Source organism: Colletotrichum phormii (genome assembly GCF_030913505.1).
Source record: "Colletotrichum phormii strain CBS 102054 chromosome Unknown BDP81scaffold_13, whole genome shotgun sequence".
Lineage (NCBI taxonomy): Eukaryota > Fungi > Ascomycota > Sordariomycetes > Glomerellales > Glomerellaceae > Colletotrichum > Colletotrichum phormii.
The window spans coordinates 252,450-272,012 of NW_026851455.1; the positions used below are offsets into that span (position 1 = coordinate 252,450).

The following is a 19,563-nucleotide window of genomic DNA, read 5'->3' on the forward strand; positions in this document are numbered from 1 at the left end:
TCATCTATCCCCACCGATCCACCAGTCTGGTCCCGCAACCTTATCATCGCGCAAGTGCACTAACCAAATTAGGGCATTATTTTGAGAAACTTGACAGAGCAGGGGTTCCTGGCTAACATGGCCAACGCCGAAATGCTCTCCTCTGAGACGAGCTTAATTGATACGGGCATGTTTAAGGGGAGGTAGCGGACCGCATGCTTCAAGGTTTATTTTCTGATGAGGTAAACTAAAGACGGGCAATAACTAGAGAGATGACTACTGAAACGTCATGTGTTATTTGAACAACAGTGTGAGAGGGGCTTACGTTCACTCGATAAAGTTCCGTGACCGCGCCTATAAAGCAGACCTGCCGAATCCCGCGAATTACTGACATGCCGTGATATCTACTCAACAGCTCAAATAAAGAATAACTCCTACCCAATGGCGAATCCCGAGACAACTCCTTCCCGTCCCTCTATTACACGATGCGATGCAACGGATCCATCAACCACAACAGAGAAGCTCGTCGAGATCATCAACCGCGATGGTGGCATCATAGTAGAGAAGTTGATCGAACGCCAACTCGCGGAAGAGATCAAGCGAGACCTTAAGCCTTACTTTGATGAGGACATCCCGGACAAATACGGCCTGTTCCCAGCAACTACGCAGAGAGCATCCGGCCTACTGGGCATCTCGGACGGCTGCGTAGAACTCGCATGCAACCGCGTTTATACCGACGTTGCGAATGCTCTGGTCTCTTCGTCTTACACCTTCTGGCGGGGCGATAAGCAGAAGACTGTGAGCGGGAAGCCCATCATCTCTTCGACGGTGGGCTTCCGGGTGAATCCGGGAGGCAAGCAACAGGTACTACACCGTGATGACAAGTGAGCATTACCCTGTTGATATCTTGACACAGAGCCTCCGTAACATGGAGTTTGCAGTGATTATCATCCTCACGACAAGAAATTGCCCGTGATGATTGGTTGCGTCACTGCTTTGACAAAGACAACAGCAGCGAACGGCGCGACTGTCGTGATTCCGGGCTCGCACCTCTGGGGCCCCGAACGTCGTCCACTCGATGAAGAAACTGTTCCAGCAGAACTCGAACCCGGCGATGCTTTGATCTTTCTGGGGAACTTGTACCACGCTGGAGGGGGGAACGTGACCACGTGAGTACACCGCGATCAGTTAGTAATCTTGGCTAACTCTCAAAGGGATGAATATCGGGAGACCGTTGGAATCTTCCTCTGCCAGCCGACACTACGTCCCGCGGAGAACCAATTCCTCATGGTGCCTTTTGAGCGGGTGAAGAAGATGAAGCCCCAGGCGCAACGTCTTCTGGGGTATGGTCTGTGTGAGCCAGGTGTCGGGTTCATGAAATACCAGGACCCGATGCGAGTGCTCTTCGGTGTCGAAGACGAAGAGACGGTCGATTTCTAGTAGTCTCCAGTTTGAGTTGGTAGAGTCTGGTAGCATGAAGTTCCTCTCTTTTCCCTAACTGTGCTGATAGTGCTCACACTACAAGGACTCGCTGCCCTATAGCTTCTCTCATGCGAGCGAGGGGACGCCAGTCGTCATTGCCTCCAGCCCAAAACTCCTTGAGAAAGTTCACTGCGTCCAAGTAATAGCTGAAACGTGTGCCCTCATGAATCGCCGTCAGCAAGCCTGCGATGATTTCTTGGCGATGCTGATTTCCATGACATTCGGTACCGGCGATGAAGGTCGGCCAGGCTAGATTCTGAACGAAGGCGGCTTGGTCTTCGAATCCGGTAAGTTGATCGAACAGACTGGCAACGACCACGACACGCTCCGAGGCGTGCTCGACAGCATAGTCAAGACATCTCAGTGAGTACAACAGTCCTGCACTATGATACACCTCGACCAAGCGGATGAAATCACGAGACATATTGGAGCCTGCCATTCCGAGTCGTCCGGCCGCCATCAACGTAGCGCCTCTGGCCTGCTCAAACCCGGACCGAATGAGAGGCATCGTGAGGCCGCTGCGTAGGCGTGAAATTGAAGGACGAGACTCTACGGCATCTGCCGATACGAGAGTGACATGGTGCAAGAAAGTCAGGTACCTCGAAAAGAGGAGATTGTCTGAACCAGGTGCCGGTGTGACGGCATTTCGAATGAGGGGTATGTCGAACGAAGTTGTAGCTGCCAGCACATCGTCGATAGCCAGTTGATTTCGCAAGAAAGCAAACAAGTTTCGATTGTGGACAGAGTTCTGACTTTTGAACAGGTTGACAATCGTCCGAGCCGCGCGTCTGTGATCATCGGCGATTTGAAGGCGGCGGCGGGCATTCTCGTAGTTGCACATGATGAGAATCGAGGCCAGCATCCATTCTGCGTCGGCCAAGTCGGCATGGTTGTCCAAGTCACCGCCCTCGATAAGTCGTGCCGTCATGTTCTGGGCACGGGTTTGTATCAGATGCAAACACCTATCGCGAGCGTCCTCCGCGATGGACTCGTCGGGAAATGCCATGGCGCCGTGTTGAACCGCGAAGGCCATGATGGCGAAGCCGATTGCCGGTTGATTTACTGCGAGAGGAACAACTTGAGTTCGGTAATGGTTCTCCTCTGAGTCCATCCATACCATCAGACCGGCTAAGTTCCGTCTGTAATAGTCCATGAACACCCTTGTCGAGTCGGGATGGTCGCAAGCTCGAGCTGCTTGGACAATCAGGGGATTCGGAATGGCAACCGGAAGGCCGCAGTTTTTCCTTTCATCTAGCTCGAAGCTTCCAGAGATAACGGTTCTCGAGTGATCTTCTCGAGATGCGGTCTTATCTTTAGAAGATGGCCTCGTGGGGATCGTTCGGCCCCGCAGATGCCCCCTTGCGGCAACCCCTTCCACCCATCGAAGACGGCGGTCGTAGCCAGGACATGAAAGCCCCTTCTTGTCACACTTGACGCATTGGGGACGACGGCGATCGCACCGGATTCGACGACGCTCACAGTTGGCGCAGCCTGGGGTTCTGATCAGCACAGGGCACAGGCGACGGGCTGAAGGAGGGCGCGAGCGTTCGACGCACCTTTGAGTTGCTTCGTTGGCGTCTCCACAGTAGACTCATCAGCACCTCTATGAGCTTCCCCCTCCGACATGCTGTTGAATTCACATAGCCACGATATCGGTGATAGGGAGAATCGTACGCGAGTGAGTGTCAATGTCTGGTGGAAGTAGCTTGCACGTTGAAGATTTATCAGCCAATTGCGGGGTTCCCGTCCCTCACGTCGTCTGGTCTCTAGCCATATTCCGATTGATCAACGTAAGGTCGCCCAATACTGTGAGGGGAGAGGTTTGCATGCAAAATCAAAATTCTGAAAATGATTCAACCGCGATAATACCATTTACATCTCTTTTCCAAAACTCCAAGCAGTGACTAAGACATCTTGCCAAACAATCGCTCCACGATGTCATTTTCGAGCACCAAGCGTTTGATGCGAGTCATGTTGACTGGGTACCGAAGAGGAGAAGTCAATGTAGGTATTAATGAATACTACGGTATCGCTTTCTTCAGTGTGAAATTGGCTCTTCAATTGTTTATCCCGTCGGTCCGGCTTTCCCCTATCCCTCCCTATTCTATTTCTGAGAGTAATAGCAGCTGTTGCATTTGCCATGCTGACTCATAAAGGAGCCGATTAACTGCAGCATACGCTGACACCCCAACTTTTCGCCTGCAGCTACTTGGTGCAGTTTTCAATTACACCAATGATCAGTCGGTGTTGCCTAAAGTCTTACGTCTCACGGTCTCTTGACTTCCCACTGAGCTGCGCAAACCCCTCCCACTCTATCCCTATCAACAGACGAGCATTTGATCTAGGTACTACCACATTCTCTCCAGCTCTAGTTGAAGTTCAGCAAGGAGAACGCCATGGAAGATGACTACATCCAACAAGCGAGAGTCTCTCCGCACTGGACAGCCGAAGCCAACACCTTCTGGTATCGTCAGAACTTGCCGTCCAGTCGGTTCGCCTTCATTCACGTTGATGCCGTCGAGAAGCAGCTTTTGATCATGACAAGCTAGCAAGAGCGCTTAAAGAGAAGACCAACCAGAAAGATGGAGTAATCGATGCTTTCAAGCTGCCGTTCACATTGATCGACCTCGAAACCGAGTCATCATCCGTTCGGTTTTTCTACGAGGGAAAGAAATGGCGGTTTGATAATACTGAAGAAACCCTCAGTGAGTGGGACGGCACGCTCAACCTGCCCACGACGCCATTTATTCCCAAAGAGCATCCATCTGTGCACTCGAACCACTCCGTCCGTATCACATTTGTCAATAATAGCAAGGCAGACTTGAAGATATATTGGATAGACTGGGAAGGCAACCCAGTGCTTTATGGAGGGATTGGCAGTGGGCTAAGCAGCACTCAAAGAACGTATGCCGGCCATGTATGGAAATTTGTCGATGAGTCGGAGACTGTCAGAGCAATCTACGCCACGCCTGAGGAAGTTGCCTCTTCTGTGGTTATTGATGAGAACACTAAGGAAGATCTCAGCCCTCTGGGTTCAGAGGACAAAGAGAAAGAGGGAGATGGCAAGGAAGAAACCTCAGACTCGTGCGAGAAGAGCTCATCCCGTCTCTTCGTGCGGGATTCCGACCTGTGGCACCAAAATGACGACCAGAACGAGGTGCGCCTTTCCGACAATGGCACCGATAACAATCGATGCGATGATTCAAACATCTGGATGTCTCCAGACAAGAAGTTCTGCATCGCCTGGCAATTCGTCCCGGAGGAAGAGCATAAAGTGCATCTTCGCGACTCTGTTCCGAAAGATCAACTTGAGCCAAAGGTGAAGAGCATCCGTTACCTGAAGGTTGGGGATCGCGTCAGAATTGATCGCCCTCGATTGTTTAATCTAGAATCGAAGAAAGAGGTGGCTACGGATGCCACTCTATTTCAAACCCCTTACGAACTGCGGAACATTGGCTGGAGTCGTAATTCTTCGGAATATCGCTTCATATATAATGAGCGTGGTCATCAACGTTTACGCGTGATAGGGATCAACACAGATGGGGTCGTTAGATCTCTAGTCGAAGAGACAAGCGACACATTCATCGATTACTCCACGAAGCTCAATCGACGTGTGATCAAAGTTACCGACGAATTCATCTGGGCTAGCGAACGAGACGGTTTCAACCACTTGTATCTCTTCGACCTTCAAGCAGGAAAGCTGAAGAATCAGATGACAACAGGGAAATGGAATGTCAAAGAATTCGTTCATTTTGACGAAGAGACGAGAGTGGTCTGGTTTTCAGCATGCGGAGTAATCCCGGGTCAAGATCCGTACCATACGCACTTGGCTCGCATCAACTTCGATGGCACCGGGTTCAAAGTGCTGACCGACGGAGATGGTACACACAACTGGACTATCTCTCCGGGGCACAAGTACTTTTTCGACACATGGTCGCGAGTGGACTCGCCTCCACGCACCGCTCTGAGAAGTATGGAAAACGGAGAGCTGGTCGTACATCTCGAAGGCAGCGAAGAAGATTCTCACTGTTTAAAATCAGAAGGCTGGGTGGCCCCTGAGAGATTCGATTGCCCCGGAAGAGACGGTGAAGAGTCGATCCACGGCATCATCGTTCGCCCGCCAGATTTCGAACCCAAGAAAAAGTACCCTATCCTAGAATCCGTCTACGCTGGCCCGCATGGATTTCATGTACCAAAGGAATTCAGTTCTCTGCGTTCGCGCCGACAGTGGGCAGAGCTGGGGTATGTTGTTGTTCAAATCGATGGCATGGGAACGAATTGGCGATCAAAGAAATTTCAAGACGTAAGTTGGAAGAATCTCAAGGACGCTGGGTTCCCTGATCGCATAGCCTGGATGAACGCCGCAGCGAAAACTCGGCCGTGGATGGACATAAACCGAGTTGGGATTTTTGGGGGATCAGCAGGCGGACAAAATGCCGTGGGAGCGCTTCTATTTCATGGCGACTTCTACAAAGCAGCCGTTACCGATTGTGGTTGTCACGATAACAGAATGGACAAGATCTGGTGGAGCGAGCAGTGGATGGGCTATCCGGTCGACAAGGCATATGAAGATTCATCCAATGTGGTCCATGCTAGCAAGTTGACGGGAGCGCTGATGCTGATCGTTGCAGAGATGGATGACAACGTCGACCCCGCGTCTACTCTGCAATTGGTTAAGGCTTTGAATGAGGCAGACAAGGACTTTGAGTTTCTCTACATGCCTGGGGCTTATAATTGTTCAGGCAGGACGAAGTATGCCCTCCGTATTTTGTCTTCTCTTGGAAGTTATCACGGTTGCTCTTACGTATAATAATGCTTCGTGAGGGGGATTTTGTGCACGTCGTGGTTGATTAGAAGAAGTAGTTGAAAGGGTGTTCACTACGCGCTTAGTAGCCCAGTTTTTGACACGTTCAAGATGATGATCGTTGAGAACTGTACGATCAGTCTCGCCTTGAATCAAGCTTTCAGCGCTACTACAGTATTCAGCTTGGCAATCATGTAGATCGGGAGTGACGGCGGTTCGGCCTTGTGTCCTGCCTTGCTCGTCGGTGAAGGAAACAGGAAGTTGCCAAGTAGCTCTATGCCTGTTGTTTGAACCCATTTGACCTCTTCATGTTCATTCGAGGTGAGATTTGATCTTGAACTGAAGCGTTTTAGTGCAAATTGTCTCCCAATTACAGTCACAAGTATAAGGAAGACATGGATACATCCTTGTGAGAGACTCGAGAGTCGTCGTTCCCGGAAAACGGATCATCTTCTGAACGCAAACACAATACTTTCCTACCGCCGTCAGCTCAACTCATAGCCTGCTTTCTTTTGCCGCTGATCATTCTGGCTTATCGAGTCCTCTAGGATTACAGGCGTTGTAGAAACATGAGGGCTCGTTGTATTCTTCCGTGTACTTCAGTTATGAAATCTTGCACAGCAGTCGGCCACGTAAGAGTTATCAGTGTACTTGCGAACGGTCACCCGGTTGTTATACACAGTCAACATCTAGCAACTAATCATAATCCATATCAACCAAGGTGAAAGACCCTGGCCCCTTCTGCCCCGGATTGGAAGTTTGCTTAGATTCTAGGTTGACAATAGCTGCTTAGAGCGGCCCACGCTTCGAAGGCATCTCTTCACATATTTGCACTCTAGGTACAGCATCATGAAAGTTTCTTTCAGGTTAATCTTGTAATTAGACCCTACAACAACTTCGAGCTTCTGCCTGGAAAGGCGCTCTTTTGGCCAGCGGTCAGTCGCACCACAAGCCACATCAGCCCGAGGGATGGACTGAAAAACATTGGACGTGGTTCTCACAGTCCCACCCTTCATGAACTGGCAGCTTGGAAGTAGCAAGCCGAAGTGTGTTGCTGGACTCGGTAACTGAAACCGGTAACAGTGAAGCCTATCAGGCCTTATAGCTTTCATGATTATGCCTATGTGCAACGTGCAGTCTTCAACCCGTATCGCAAGTGAACCATGTGGTCCCGGGCGTAAGAGGAACATGTCTAAACAGTTGTCACTGTCTCTGTACGGTAGACTTCCTAGCTAAGCAATAAGCTGCAGGCAAGTTCACCATGAATCGCCTGCCGGACCTCCATCGTCACCCACCACTACGAAGACATCAAAAGGTATCAAAAACATACAACACCAGGTATTCGCTGGTCGTCACCGACCCAACTACTAATCCGGCCCTCATTGGCTTATCTATGGGAGAGCGGACGGGATCCCGAGTTTTCCAATGGGTATGGTCGTATGTGACAGGAAGTGAAGCACAAGTTGACTATACTTCACAATAGCGCAGCAACCACACATCGTGACTTTTGCCAGGATTTGATGAGCGCTTTCCCGGCGACAGGAGAAATTCTTCAGACAACATCTGCAAGGCCCGGAGTAATAGCACACTTTTCCTAACTTAGAAGTCTGTCGATCATTGAGAAGTACAAATGGCTTGGTGCATACAAATGGTCACAATTCTCAATTTACCTTCAAGATCTTGAAAGCGAAAGGCGGTCCTCTTTGATCTGACATCTCTCAACTCCAATTCTATTACCCTACTCTACAAATCATGATTCCATCCCTAGCTCTGATGCAGATGAAATTCAACAGGCTGCTAACATTCTCGCTACAAATAGCCTAAGGCCACGTTATGAGAAAACATGTTAATGATATCAGACCTTGCGTGCCCGAATCAAACCCTGATATTCCGTATCAGGGAGCACGTTCACTCCGAATTCTACGTTCTTGGACCGTGGCTGTCCATCCATGTTCTTAATCTCATAATTCAGGAGAAACTCCGCAAACATGAGCTTGATTTCGACATCGGAAAGGAATCCGCCCGGACACGCATGCCTGCCGAAACCCCAACCAAGCTCCGTACGTGTGACACTGACGAATGAGTGCTTGTGTGCCGTTTCATCTTCTTGGCGTTGACGATACGACCGCATGCAATCGAACTTGTGCGGGTCGGGGTACATGGAGGCGTCAAAGTTGATCGCGCTGGTTGGTAATTCCATTTTTGTTCCGGCGGGGATATAAGTTCCGTCCTTCATGGTCATAGGCTTCGTCGCCATGCGCTGGAATGTAGCTTTCAACTTGTGAGAATTTGTCTTGTGTTTTGTAAGATAATGCGACTTACTCAGATCACGGGCATTCATTCTCAGGCTCTCCTTCATCCAGCTGTCGAGTTTCTTCATCTCGCCAAGTGACTGTTTGGTAAAGATGCCACCAGAACTCTCCAAGACCTCCACAACCTCCTTCCGAAGCTCTTCGGTGTACTCGGGGTATGCGGCAAGGTCGTACAGAACTTGGACCATGGTGGATGAGGCTGTGTGGATACTCGCCACAGCGAGAGTCATCTGCAGCAAGAGCTGTAGGTCCAAGTCACCGGCTTTGTCTGCGTGATCCCCACTAGACAAGTGGTCCAGCATCGTCGGAGGGTTCTCCAGAGGCGCGCCGCCCAGAGCACTCTTCCGTGCCATGGACTTTGCGACGATTTCGCGCCCTTCAGCCCACTGTTTCTCCTTCTCCAAGCGCTCTGGGAGGAAGTAGGCGACGAATGGGCGGAGAAAGGGGGGCCACTGTTTGAGGACTGAGCCGTACTCGATAGCGGTGTTGACGAACGACATCGAAAGCTTGACCCACGCAGGGTTTCGGGCTGCTTCATCGCTATGCATGATTCTTGCCGACAAGATTGCGACAAGTTCAAAGAACTGATGGTGTGGCTTCACTGGAGTCCACTCTGGAAAGGGATTAGCGACCTTGGTCAGATAAAGATGGAAAGGTATCCAAGGTGGTGCACAAAGGGGTCGTCGGCCATACTTGTCGGAGCTCCAAGAAACTTGGGAAGGTGTTCTTGGATCATGCCATGGAATACAGGGACATAAGCACCTATTTCCGGAGTCAGTTTTACGGAGTTCTAGCAAAAGTTAGAGAGGATTCAACAAACCCAAGCTAAGGTTCATTTCTGCCAAGATCTGGTGTACCCCCCAAGCATCTACACCTCCAATGCCAGTGTAGTTAATCAACGCATCCTAGCAAGTAGAGTTAGCACACAGTCTGACTCCCGGAAAGTGGCATTTGCCTACATTGTCGATTGAGGCTTTGAAGCTCAATGCCGGGTGGCCTTTCAGTTCGTCAACACTTGCAAGGGGCAAAAAGACTTTGACGCCTACACAAAGTTAGAGTTCCATTCAAAAGTTCTTTGAAAAGGTAAGTCAACATACTATCCATCGTGTCGATTCCGAAAGGCTTGCTCTTAAACTGTAAATCGCGTTAGTTGTGAGATGCACTGCGACTATTCGATATTAACTCAACCCACCCGCTCATAGTACTTGTCGAGCAGCTTCCTGGCGTTCATGCCGTATGACCGTTTTCTATTAAGAATATCGGACACTTCTTCAGATAGGGGCGTAGGTACTTTGAGTCTTCGGCTCAGGACTTGTGAAAGTATTCCCAAAAACAGCGATGAAAGTATGAAGAAGCTTGCTGTCGAAGACAGATGTTGCCAGTTCAATAACGAAGCATCCATACGAATCGTCGTGGATAGTAAGAAATCCATTTCCTTGTGTTTTGCAGTCTGGCTGCTCGAGATTAGGCCGAAAGGATACGAAAATTCTCCAGCGAGAGAAGAAATTGACTTCAGCACTGGCCGTCTATGAGGTGATGAAGGTTGCAGGTTCGTCTTTAACTCTTTCAAGATGTTTGAATCGTGGGAACTGACTGCGGTTGTTCACGAATACACCATTTGGAGACATTGAACAGAACTTAAATAAGAGCTTGCTAAAGCATAAACACATCGCCACAGAACGCCAGTTTAGACGATGAAGCGCGCCGTGAACCGGGTGGATCCGTGCCCGGGCTGGCGCAGATCGACACCGCCCACTTCGGGGCGGACTCTCGGCACGCACCGAGTCCTTCATGCCAAGTAGCGCACGCGCCATTCACTCTCTACAAGTTCGAGTCTTAAGAATTCATTGTTTTGTCAAGAGTCGATGGAATTACAGATACTCCGTGTCTCACTTTGGTAGCCGGTGGGAGAGTGCAGGTCTCATATCGTCTCGGGGAACGGTGACTAGTGCTATCAAGTGTACTCTTCATGTTGCTTTGTGTCAGTATACGCCAAAATATGACAACTAAATCTTGACTGGTAAATCTACGTGTGACTTTGACGGGCTTTGTGAGCATCCTGGCCATTCTGAGTGAGAGCTTGCTCCAAGCCTTTTAAGAGCAGCTTTCGAAAACCACGATACCCGAATATGCCACACTTTACACGCAATTCAAGTTCATATCTTGACAAAAGACGGACTACCTACGTCATTGAATTCGGAATGCATTGCCTCTGTTCACCACCCCACTAGTCTCAACTATGGACGAGAGCTCAACGACCCAGCACGACATACCCTTGCCGATAGCCCGACATTCAATGACTTTGATGCATCAGAACTTGAGTGACTACAGGCCTAGACGATTACCTTATAGAAGGTCTGCGTTACAATAGGCGCCACGCCTACCTGGACAACATCAGAGACGCTTGACTTGGAGGCGGACCCCACCCCACAATCTTTCTTTCTTAATATCCGCAATGCCTGTTGTCAAAACATAAGCCATACCAGCGGATGACTGAACCGCCGTTGTTCTAGTCTGACCAAGAGGAGCCAGGAACATACCAGAGTGCTCATGTACCGAGTTCTAACCCGCCACCGTAGTCTGTGAACTATTACTTGCTTTTTGCGACAGCGATGTGGTGTCGTGTGTTTAAAGGCCAAGTGTGGGAGCCGCTACCGTGACATGGCGGGATCTGCACAGCCGTCAATGTTACGGAAAATAACAAGATTGGGTTGATGAAGTCGAACGGGGATTTTTGAACTTTCGCGGGACTGTGCAGGAAGCCGCTCCCGTATGTCGATCCCACCCAGGCCGAAGTGGGGTTTTAGTCGGCGCCTTCGGGCGCCGATTAACCACAAAAGAGTCACAAGTGTATGCGTCAAACATTGAAATTATCTTCCAAGAAAAGTGTCAAGCCAAGACTGAACTGCGGCTGGTGCTATACACGCAGAGCTTGGGGCTGCTTTGTTACCTCGCTTGGTCCTGGTATTGGGTCTTGATAACAGCGTGGACTTTTCTAACGCTATTCGAAAGTCCGAAAGTCCGATTTTCAAGCATAGCAGACATGATTTTCATAAAATCTTCTTACAATCCTCCTACGCCATATCCTCTACTCTACATCTTTCTTCTCTCTCTAAGCTTATCCATCTCAACGCAGGCTAGGTACGGTCGTCATGCCAACCGTGGGTCTTACCATTCAAGAATAGTAAGGTAAGATGTCATGCAAGAAGTTATTCGGCCATGATGCGCCTATGCCTTAGTTGGGCGTGTAGAGATTCCGGTCGTTGAGCATCATCTTTGAAAGAGCTCTCGTATCGTATTCGAAATGCTTCTCTCAATCCCCCAGACTCTTCACCAGGCCAGTTTGCGTTCACAATCGCGGTCTTTGTTACTAAGCAGATTCCCCCAAAGCCAAGAGCCGGCGGCCTGTTCCCCCGCAAAGCGTGGTCAAGCTCTTGCGTAAGATTTTCTTTGCGCCCATGCAATCAGTGGATCTAACCGGCACCTAAACTCCGTCTTAAGGGCCACAATTGATCTCTCCGCTGACTCTGTGCTCCATCAACTTTGCGGGGAGAAAGATTCGCATGTTTAAAGTACGTAACGGCATCGAAGACGACAACCGGCTCCGGCTCGATACCTTCATGGCTTTCATGTAGTGTCTGCAACTTAATTGCCAGACTTGGAGTAGCGCTGGCCTATGAGCTTAACCTTAGTAGGGGTGCCCAGTGGCTGGGTTCAGTGACATTCCCGGATAAGTGTCCGGCACTTGAATGGCCAGCACAGCCAATCCCTTCCCCCTAACTGGGAGATATCTCAGGGATCTCTGGTTGCTAGTGGCGATACCGATTATCAAAAGGGATGATTCCCCCGCGACCAAGTCGCACCATCAGACCATTGGCACGTTGAATGAGTGCCGCCGGGCACCTGAACTATTTCAAGTTGGGGGCGCCGTCGGCGAAATTGATCAATGAAGCAGCAATTTGAGTGACAATGAGTGCCGATATCGTCATTCCGTGAATACCGCTACTAAATTTCTCGGGAATATTGAGGTAGCACCGGGCCGGTCGCGTTTGGATGTCTATCTAGACAGGCCCGCCTCGACTTTCCTCCCCAGAACTTCTCGAAGACCAGCAGTAGGTCCGTATGCATCTTCCTGACTCTCAACACGCGCCAAGCATGGATCGCGATACCAAACTCCACGACGACAGCGAGGCCACAGCCCCCAATGTCAACAAGACACGATCGGCCGACCAGCACGATGTAGCCATCAACGCGTCCGGCCACGTCCAGGAACTCGAGCGCAACTTCAATCTGATATCCCTCGCCGGTGTCGGATTGGTAGTCGGCAATGTCTGGCCAGCGATCGGAGGATCCATCCTCGTCGCCATCTTCAACGGCGGTCCCCCGGGCGTCCTGTACGAGTTCGTCGCCGTGTCGGTCTGCTACTGGACTGTCGCGGCCAGCATCGCTGAGCTAGCGAGCGCCATTCCTTCGTCCGCCGGAGTGTACCACTGGGCCTCCGTCACACCCGGCCGTCGATGGGGCCGCATCGTGGGCTTCTTCGCCGGCTGGTGGAACTACCTCGCTTGGATTCTCGGCGCGGCCAGCATGGCATCGATCTTCGGCAACACGGTAGTCCAGATGTACGCGCTCAACCACGCGGGTTTCGAGGCCAAGCCCTGGCACGTCTTCATCGTCTACATCATTGCGACATGGCTCGCATGTGCCATCGTCTGCATGGCTAACAGTGCCATGCCGCGAATCAACGACTTTGGTGTCTTTGCGATTGTTGCAGGTTTCCTCATCACTATCATCACTGTAGCCGTCATGCCTGGCCGGGGTGGACGGCCGCCGCATGCATCTTCCTCCTTTGTTTGGACCGAGTGGACCGCCGACATCGGATACCCGAATGGCTTTGTCTTTGTAGCCGGAATGCTGAATGGAGCTTTCAGTGTCGGTGCCGTCGATGCGACGACCCATTTGGCGGAGGAGATTCCGAACCCTCAGCGCAACGTCCCAATCGCTCTCGGCTTGCAGCTGAGCATCGGCTTCATCACTGGTTTCTGTTACTTGGTCACTATTATGTACGCGATCAACGACTATGATGCTCTCTTCGAATCCCCGTACCCGATCGCCGAGATCTACCGTCAGGCAACTGGCTCCGCTGCCGGCGCGACCGGTTTGCTCGCCCTCGTCCTCATCTGCATTGGTCTGACGCTCATGGGATTGTACATCACTTGCGGCCGCACGCTATGGGCCCTCGCCCGTGACGGCGCGAGTCCCCGTCCCGCCCTGCTCGGACATATTAACCCAAGGCTGGGCATGCCCATGTGGTCTACGGTCTTGTCAGCCATCCTGGTTACCATTCTCGGAGCAATCTACGTCGGCAGTACGACGGCTTTCAACGCTTTTGTCGGAAGTTTCATTCTTCTTTCAAGCAGTTCCTATCTCGCTGCCATACTACCCAATCTCCTTTCGGGGAGAAAGATGATCGCGTACGGTCCCTTCCATATGCGTGGATGGATTGGCTTTGCCATCAACGGCGTTGCGTGCTCTTACATGCTGGTGTGGTTCGTCATCTACTGCTTCCCTTTCGCCCTGCCGACAGATGCCCAGTCAATGAACTATGCATGCTTGATATGGGGTGGCCTCACCATATTCGTTGGTCTCTGGTGGATGCTAGGGGCAAGAAAGGGGTACAAAGGTCCGACAACCACAGGTGGTGCCGTGATAGAAGCAGCATCTCACCACCATGCAGGCTGATTTATTTCAAAGCCAAAAAATATCCATAATCCCATATTCATTCAAGTCCAACGGCTTTAGCCAATAAGATATGCTTTCCCGTGTCATAAACTAAGTCGATTTCTATTGCAGCCCGAGCGTGTCGCGTACAGTAGCCTTAAGCCTACTTGCGAGAAGCACCAACTACACAATCATGCATACCCCATGGAGGGATATCTGCTCTAGCGAATATTCAAGCGATTTGAGCACAGATCTCTCCGTTCACTCAAATGTTTCCGCCGTTCTGAGGAGGGAAAGTCTCCGGATGGAAAGTGGTTGATCGTGAATGGGATTGATTCAATGTAGTTGTTGCATAGCAATGAAGACAAACAGTTGGTTTCCAAGACAGGTTTTATGACAAGGCAGCTTACTGCAGCGGTTAAGTTCAAGGCTGAGTTCGCCGAGTTCGAGAAGTCATCCAAACTATCGACCGTGTCATCGAAGTTGACAACAGTCCGTGTGAGATGATATGCTAGACTCTCCACTGCTCCGGACTCTATTATAACAGCCGACTGACATGTAGAAGGAGCGTCCAGATGAATATGTGCGTATCAGTGCTTTGACTTACCGGGGTTTCAGCAATGTTTCCGGGCGGATGGTTTTTAGGTTCACGACGTGGGACAACGGGAACGGTGGGATTGAGGGGGAACTAGGTACTCAGGCGGCGAAATGATAGTCCGACGCGGCACGTCTACTAATACATCATTGACGGCAGGTGTCTCAACCAATCGACACCCACCCCAACATCCCGATTCCTGTCCCTCCCCCAGCTCTCGCACCCCGGGCCTGTCACCGGTACCATTTGATACAGGAAAGATCTCCCGTCAGCCAGCTAGCGCCAAGCATCCGCCAAAATGAGAAGCAAGGCTACATCGTCCGCCCTCAGCTCATACAACGACACCGCCTATCCGTACAATCTCGGCACATTCCATCGCGCCGTGAGTACGTCGAACCAGGATGCTCAGGTATGGTTCAACCGCGGCCTGACGTGGGCGTATGCCTTCAACCATGAGGAGTCAGCGAGGTGCTTCCGGAAAGTCATTGAGAATGACCCGTTCTGCGCCATGGCCTACTGGGGACTCGCATTCGTCCTTGGGCCCAACTACAACAAGCCATGGAAGGTTTTTGATGGAGAAGATCTCGCTGATACGACCAAACGTGCACATCACACGATCATGCAGGCAAAGAGCCACTCAGGCAAGGCTACGCCGGTCGAGATTGCGCTCATCAATGCTTTGTCTTGTCGCTACCCGCAGGAGAAGCCGGCGGAAGATTGCTCGAAGTGGAACCAGGACTATGCCCAAGCCATGGACCTGGTACTGCAAGCATATCCTGATGACCTCGATGTGGTTGCTTTGTGGACGGACGCCACCATGAATGTTACGCCTTGGAAGTTATGGGACTACAGGACTGGAAAGCCAACGCCAGGTGCCAGGACGTTGGAGATCAAGGATGTGATGGACCGCACTTTCAGGCTGAGAGGCTCCTTGCAACATCCAGGCCTCCTTCATCTATATATCCATCTCATGGAAATGTCACCAACTCCGGAAGCCGCCCTGACTATAGCTGACAATCTTCGCGGACTTGTCCCAGACGCGGGACATCTCGAGCACATGCCCACGCATCTGGACATTATCTGTGGAGAATATCGTCGCGCCATCGCTTCCAACTCTGACGCGATCCGTGCCGACTCCAAGTTTCTCGCCCGCGAGGGCCCTCTCAACTTCTACACACTGTACCGGTCTCATGACTTTCACTTCAGGCTATATGCCGCCATGTTGTGCGGTCAGTCTCGGGTAGCCCTCATAACGGTGGAAGAGCTTGAGTCGACTATTTCTGAAGATCTCCTGCGAGTCGAGTCCCCGCCAATGGCAGACTGGCTTGAGGGCTTCCTCGGTATGAGAATGCATGCTCTCGTTCGTTTCGGCCGCTGGGAAGCTATCCACGCTCTTGAACTCCCGCGAGATCCCAAGCTTTACTGCTCAACCATTGCCATGACACACTATGCAAAGGGCATAGCCTACGCTGTGCAGGGCCGAATCGAAGAGGCGGAAAAGCAGCGCGTACTCTTTGCCGAGGCAGTAAAACGGGTACCGTTATCTCGCTCGGTCTTTAACAACACTTGTCAGTCGATTCTCTCCATTGCCGAGGCTATGCTAGATGGAGAGTTGGCATACCGAAAGAAGGACTACGATATCGCTTTTGCTCATCTGCGGAAAGCTGTGGAGAGAGACGATGCACTACCCTACGATGAGCCATGGGGGTGGATGCAACCAGCACGACATGCGCTCGGCGCGCTACTGCTGGAGCAGGGCCATGTCGAGGAGGCAGCGGCTGTCTACAGCGCAGACCTCGGGGTTGACGAGACGTTGCCACGGGCTCTGCGACATCCTAACAACGTGTGGGCACTGCACGGATTCTACGAGTGTCTGATGAAGTTGGGCCGGGTAGACGAGGCCAAGATCCTCAAGCCGCAACTTCAACTGGCGTTAGCCGTGGCGGACGTTCCCGTCAAGTCTTCGTGCTTCTGTCGCTTGAAGACGGTCGATTGACAGGTGCGGTCCCTGAGGCCTCCGTCTCAGCGTCGCCTCAGAGACCTTGAGAGACCACGTGCCAGTTTATGACACTGGCTTCCAGGCGAGGAAATGGATGGTGTAGTGAGATGGATCATGGAAATGGGTAGCTTCAGACTGACAAGGGCATTGGACGGGAAGGACATGGGCATAACGGAAAGGGATTGCATCAACGGAAAGCATTCGTTTCGTGGTTTAGCAAAAACAAGAAGAGATCACTTTTACTTCACTAGAATTACAAATCTCTTCAATAACGGCCAATCCTTTTACCTACTCAAGCCGATCATACAAGTGCGGTTGACGTATTTGCTTCGCCTGTGATACAATTTCTTTTACTTAGCCCTATCGGCTTTGTGATCTGGTGCTTCTTTCTTCGAATAACTCAGATGACAAACAGAATGCTAAGACATCGTCATCCCTTTTGGTTTCAATTCAAGAAAAATTTCAGATTCCATACTAACTGTAGGTATTTCACATTCCGGAGCAGAAGTCCGATTTCATTACGGTCGATGAAAGTGGTTCGATCAATGACATCCGAACCTCCGCTCCATGTATTTGTATTCTATGGACTTCATCCAACCCCTCGATCTTGCTATCTCCAACGGGACTATGTATGACCTCGCATCGGCCGTAACAACCCACGCCGCTATATCCGTAGCTTGGTTCATGAATGTGGTACGACGAAAAAGTCTTCATAAGAGAAGCCGGTAGGCAGCGTACTTCCAACTGCCTATTTGGCAAGTTCTAGGCCGGGGTTCAGGATAGAAGTTGCCTAGTTATGCAAGTCTAAACCTAACAATCTAGGTTACTCTCGGAGAGGGTCCACTCTGAAACATCGGTAGTTGTCACCTGAGAAATTCAGCAACGATTAAAAGTGGCGGAAAGCCTCGAGTAATATTAACAATTGTTGGTATCCCTATCACAGGGAAGTCGGTTCGAACCGTAGGGTCCTGGGGGTGACGAAGTATCAATATCTCTGTATTGATTGATTCTGCGTAATGTGTAAAAGGGAGATTCCAACCGTAGGTTGGTTGGGTAGTCGCGGTCTAATTGTACCACCTCGAGGTGGCCCATGCTCTTGCCCTTATCCGCGGTCGAATTGGACTTCAAATCCGACAACAATACTTCAGCAGCTAAGAGGATGTTGTAAGTGCTCACGTAACATGACAAATATCTCTCACTTCAACGGCTATTGGAGGACCATGTTCCGGGCTATCATAAAGCCCTTGAGATAGTGAATAGTGTAAGTAAGTACGTGGTTTCCCACACGGTAATATATATTATGTACAAGAAGTCAAATAGACTAGGAGTAGCTCAGGTTTGAACACTCCATTGTTTCTCTGTATGTTCGCACCACCGCTTGGGCAATGAGCAACAATGTCTTTAAGCATGCTTCAAAAGCTTAGCCAGAGCAGGTGCCAGCCTTGGAGGGCTCGCAGCCACCAGTACAGCCGTTGTACATCTGGCACTTGGTCTTGGCGTCGGCGCAGACGTTCTTGAGGGTGGCGGTGTCCTTGTAAGTCAGGTTGATGCCGGAAAGCTCGCCACCGTTCTTGGCGGTGACGCCCTCCATGTAGACGTTGCGCTTGCACTGAGTCTTGCACTGTGAAGGTTGAGAGAGAGGTTAGCTGGCTTTGTTGCGAGGTAGAGTCACATGTAATATGAAAGGTTGACTTACGTTTCCGCAAGAGCGGTAGAGCTTGCCGTAGTCCTCGACGTAGTAGTTGATCTTGCTCAATGTTAGCATATGCTTGCTTTCGAAAATTGCAATCGATCGATACTCACCACGTTGACGGTACCGCAGCCGTTGTGCTGGATGACCTTGTCAGAAGCGTGGTACGCACCGCCACCGACGATCCAGGTCTGGGTTCCGGCCTTGTCGTTCTTGATGGAGATGGCGTCCTCGCAGACGTCCTCGAACCAAACAAACTCGAGGGTGCAGTGTCCGTTGCAGTGAACACCCTCGGCCTGGTTCTTGCCAATGATGGCGTTCTTCAGGGTACCGCCGGCCTGGATGTAGAAAACAGAATCCTTGTAGTCTTGGAGGAAGAACATTTGTTAGGTATCCAGACACAAGTGATGCATGTAAAATAGGATATTGGCTACTCACCACCCTCGGACTGTCCACCGCAGGCACCGGAGCCGCGGTCGAAGCGCTGCCACTTTCCGTCGTAGACCTGACCAGCCTTGATCTCGATGTAAGACTTGGAGGTGACGGTACCGGTCGCCTTGGGGACTCCGCCAGTGTAGCCGTTGCAGGCGAGAGCGCCGGGGAGGGCGGCCAACAAAGGCACCAGGCCGAATTTAAGGAACTGCATGTTGAACAAGAGTATATATACACTCGAAAAAGTAAAGAATGAATGTAGTAGTTGGTTTAGAGTTGAAAGAACGTGAGAGTGATGGGCAGAAAGAACTGAATGCGAATAGGTCGGACAACCCGAGGACTTATATATAAACCTTCTCAAGGCAGAGGTTCCTGGTTCAACGAGTCCTGCCAAGGCTGAAAAGCTCACACTATCCCCATCGCAACTTTACTACTCACCAGAAGTGTCTAGGTAAAAGAACCCGGTGTCGCCCGTGTCAGGACTAGGTGAGTGGGGGGGGCTCCCCAAGCCCGCGGGTGAGGAGACGACGGATCGCACGGGGATTTGGA

General features: G+C 50.9%; 7 protein-coding genes across 7 annotated transcripts; 4 read left to right on the forward strand and 3 right to left on the reverse strand.

The window, feature by feature from the left end:
* Nucleotides 1-420: 420 nt before the first annotated feature.
* Nucleotides 421-1,419, forward strand: BDP81DRAFT_323169 (uncharacterized protein; the record flags this gene model as incomplete). The annotated part of the gene is made up of 3 exons (XM_060584770.1): nt 421-863; nt 921-1,148; nt 1,194-1,419. 3 exons carry the CDS (start codon nt 421-423, stop codon nt 1,417-1,419), a joined length of 897 nt encoding a protein of 298 aa, XP_060443653.1.
* BDP81DRAFT_44564 (putative Zn(II)2Cys6 transcription factor) lies at nt 1,180-3,191 on the reverse strand. Its single transcript, XM_060591976.1, has 2 exons — nt 3,018-3,191; nt 1,180-2,952 (listed from the first exon to the last, which is right to left on the reverse strand). Exons 1-2 carry the CDS (start codon nt 3,085-3,087, stop codon nt 1,493-1,495), a joined length of 1,530 nt encoding a protein of 509 aa, XP_060443654.1. The 5' UTR covers nt 3,088-3,191; the 3' UTR covers nt 1,180-1,492.
* A 666-nt stretch (nt 3,192-3,857) lies between these two features.
* On the forward strand, nt 3,858-6,463 carry BDP81DRAFT_462118 (uncharacterized protein; the record flags this gene model as incomplete). Its single annotated transcript, XM_060593859.1, has 3 exons — nt 3,858-3,977; nt 4,007-6,213; nt 6,355-6,463. 3 exons carry the CDS (start codon nt 3,858-3,860, stop codon nt 6,461-6,463), a joined length of 2,436 nt encoding a protein of 811 aa, XP_060443655.1.
* Nucleotides 6,464-8,120: 1,657 nt separating this feature from the next.
* Nucleotides 8,121-9,077, reverse strand: BDP81DRAFT_462119 (cytochrome P450; the record flags this gene model as incomplete). The annotated part of the gene is made up of 1 exon (XM_060593860.1): nt 8,121-9,077. The coding sequence occupies one exon, from the start codon at nt 9,075-9,077 to the stop codon at nt 8,121-8,123; it is 957 nt and encodes a 318-aa protein (XP_060443656.1).
* Nucleotides 9,078-12,732: 3,655 nt separating this feature from the next.
* BDP81DRAFT_323173 (amino acid permease) lies at nt 12,733-14,319 on the forward strand (the record flags this gene model as incomplete). The annotated part of the gene is made up of 1 exon (XM_060584771.1): nt 12,733-14,319. The coding sequence occupies one exon, from the start codon at nt 12,733-12,735 to the stop codon at nt 14,317-14,319; it is 1,587 nt and encodes a 528-aa protein (XP_060443657.1).
* Nucleotides 14,320-15,076: 757 nt separating this feature from the next.
* On the forward strand, nt 15,077-17,313 carry BDP81DRAFT_430708 (TPR domain-containing protein). The gene has a single exon (XM_060590639.1). The coding sequence runs from the start codon at nt 15,192-15,194 to the stop codon at nt 16,887-16,889; it is 1,698 nt and encodes a 565-aa protein (XP_060443658.1). The 5' UTR covers nt 15,077-15,191; the 3' UTR covers nt 16,890-17,313.
* An 804-nt stretch (nt 17,314-18,117) lies between these two features.
* BDP81DRAFT_472637 (pectate lyase F) lies at nt 18,118-19,437 on the reverse strand. The gene is made up of 4 exons (XM_060594624.1): nt 19,021-19,437; nt 18,696-18,949; nt 18,589-18,639; nt 18,118-18,513 (listed from the first exon to the last, which is right to left on the reverse strand). Exons 1-4 carry the CDS (start codon nt 19,226-19,228, stop codon nt 18,313-18,315), a joined length of 714 nt encoding a protein of 237 aa, XP_060443659.1. The 5' UTR covers nt 19,229-19,437; the 3' UTR covers nt 18,118-18,312.
* Nucleotides 19,438-19,563: the final 126 nt, after the last annotated feature.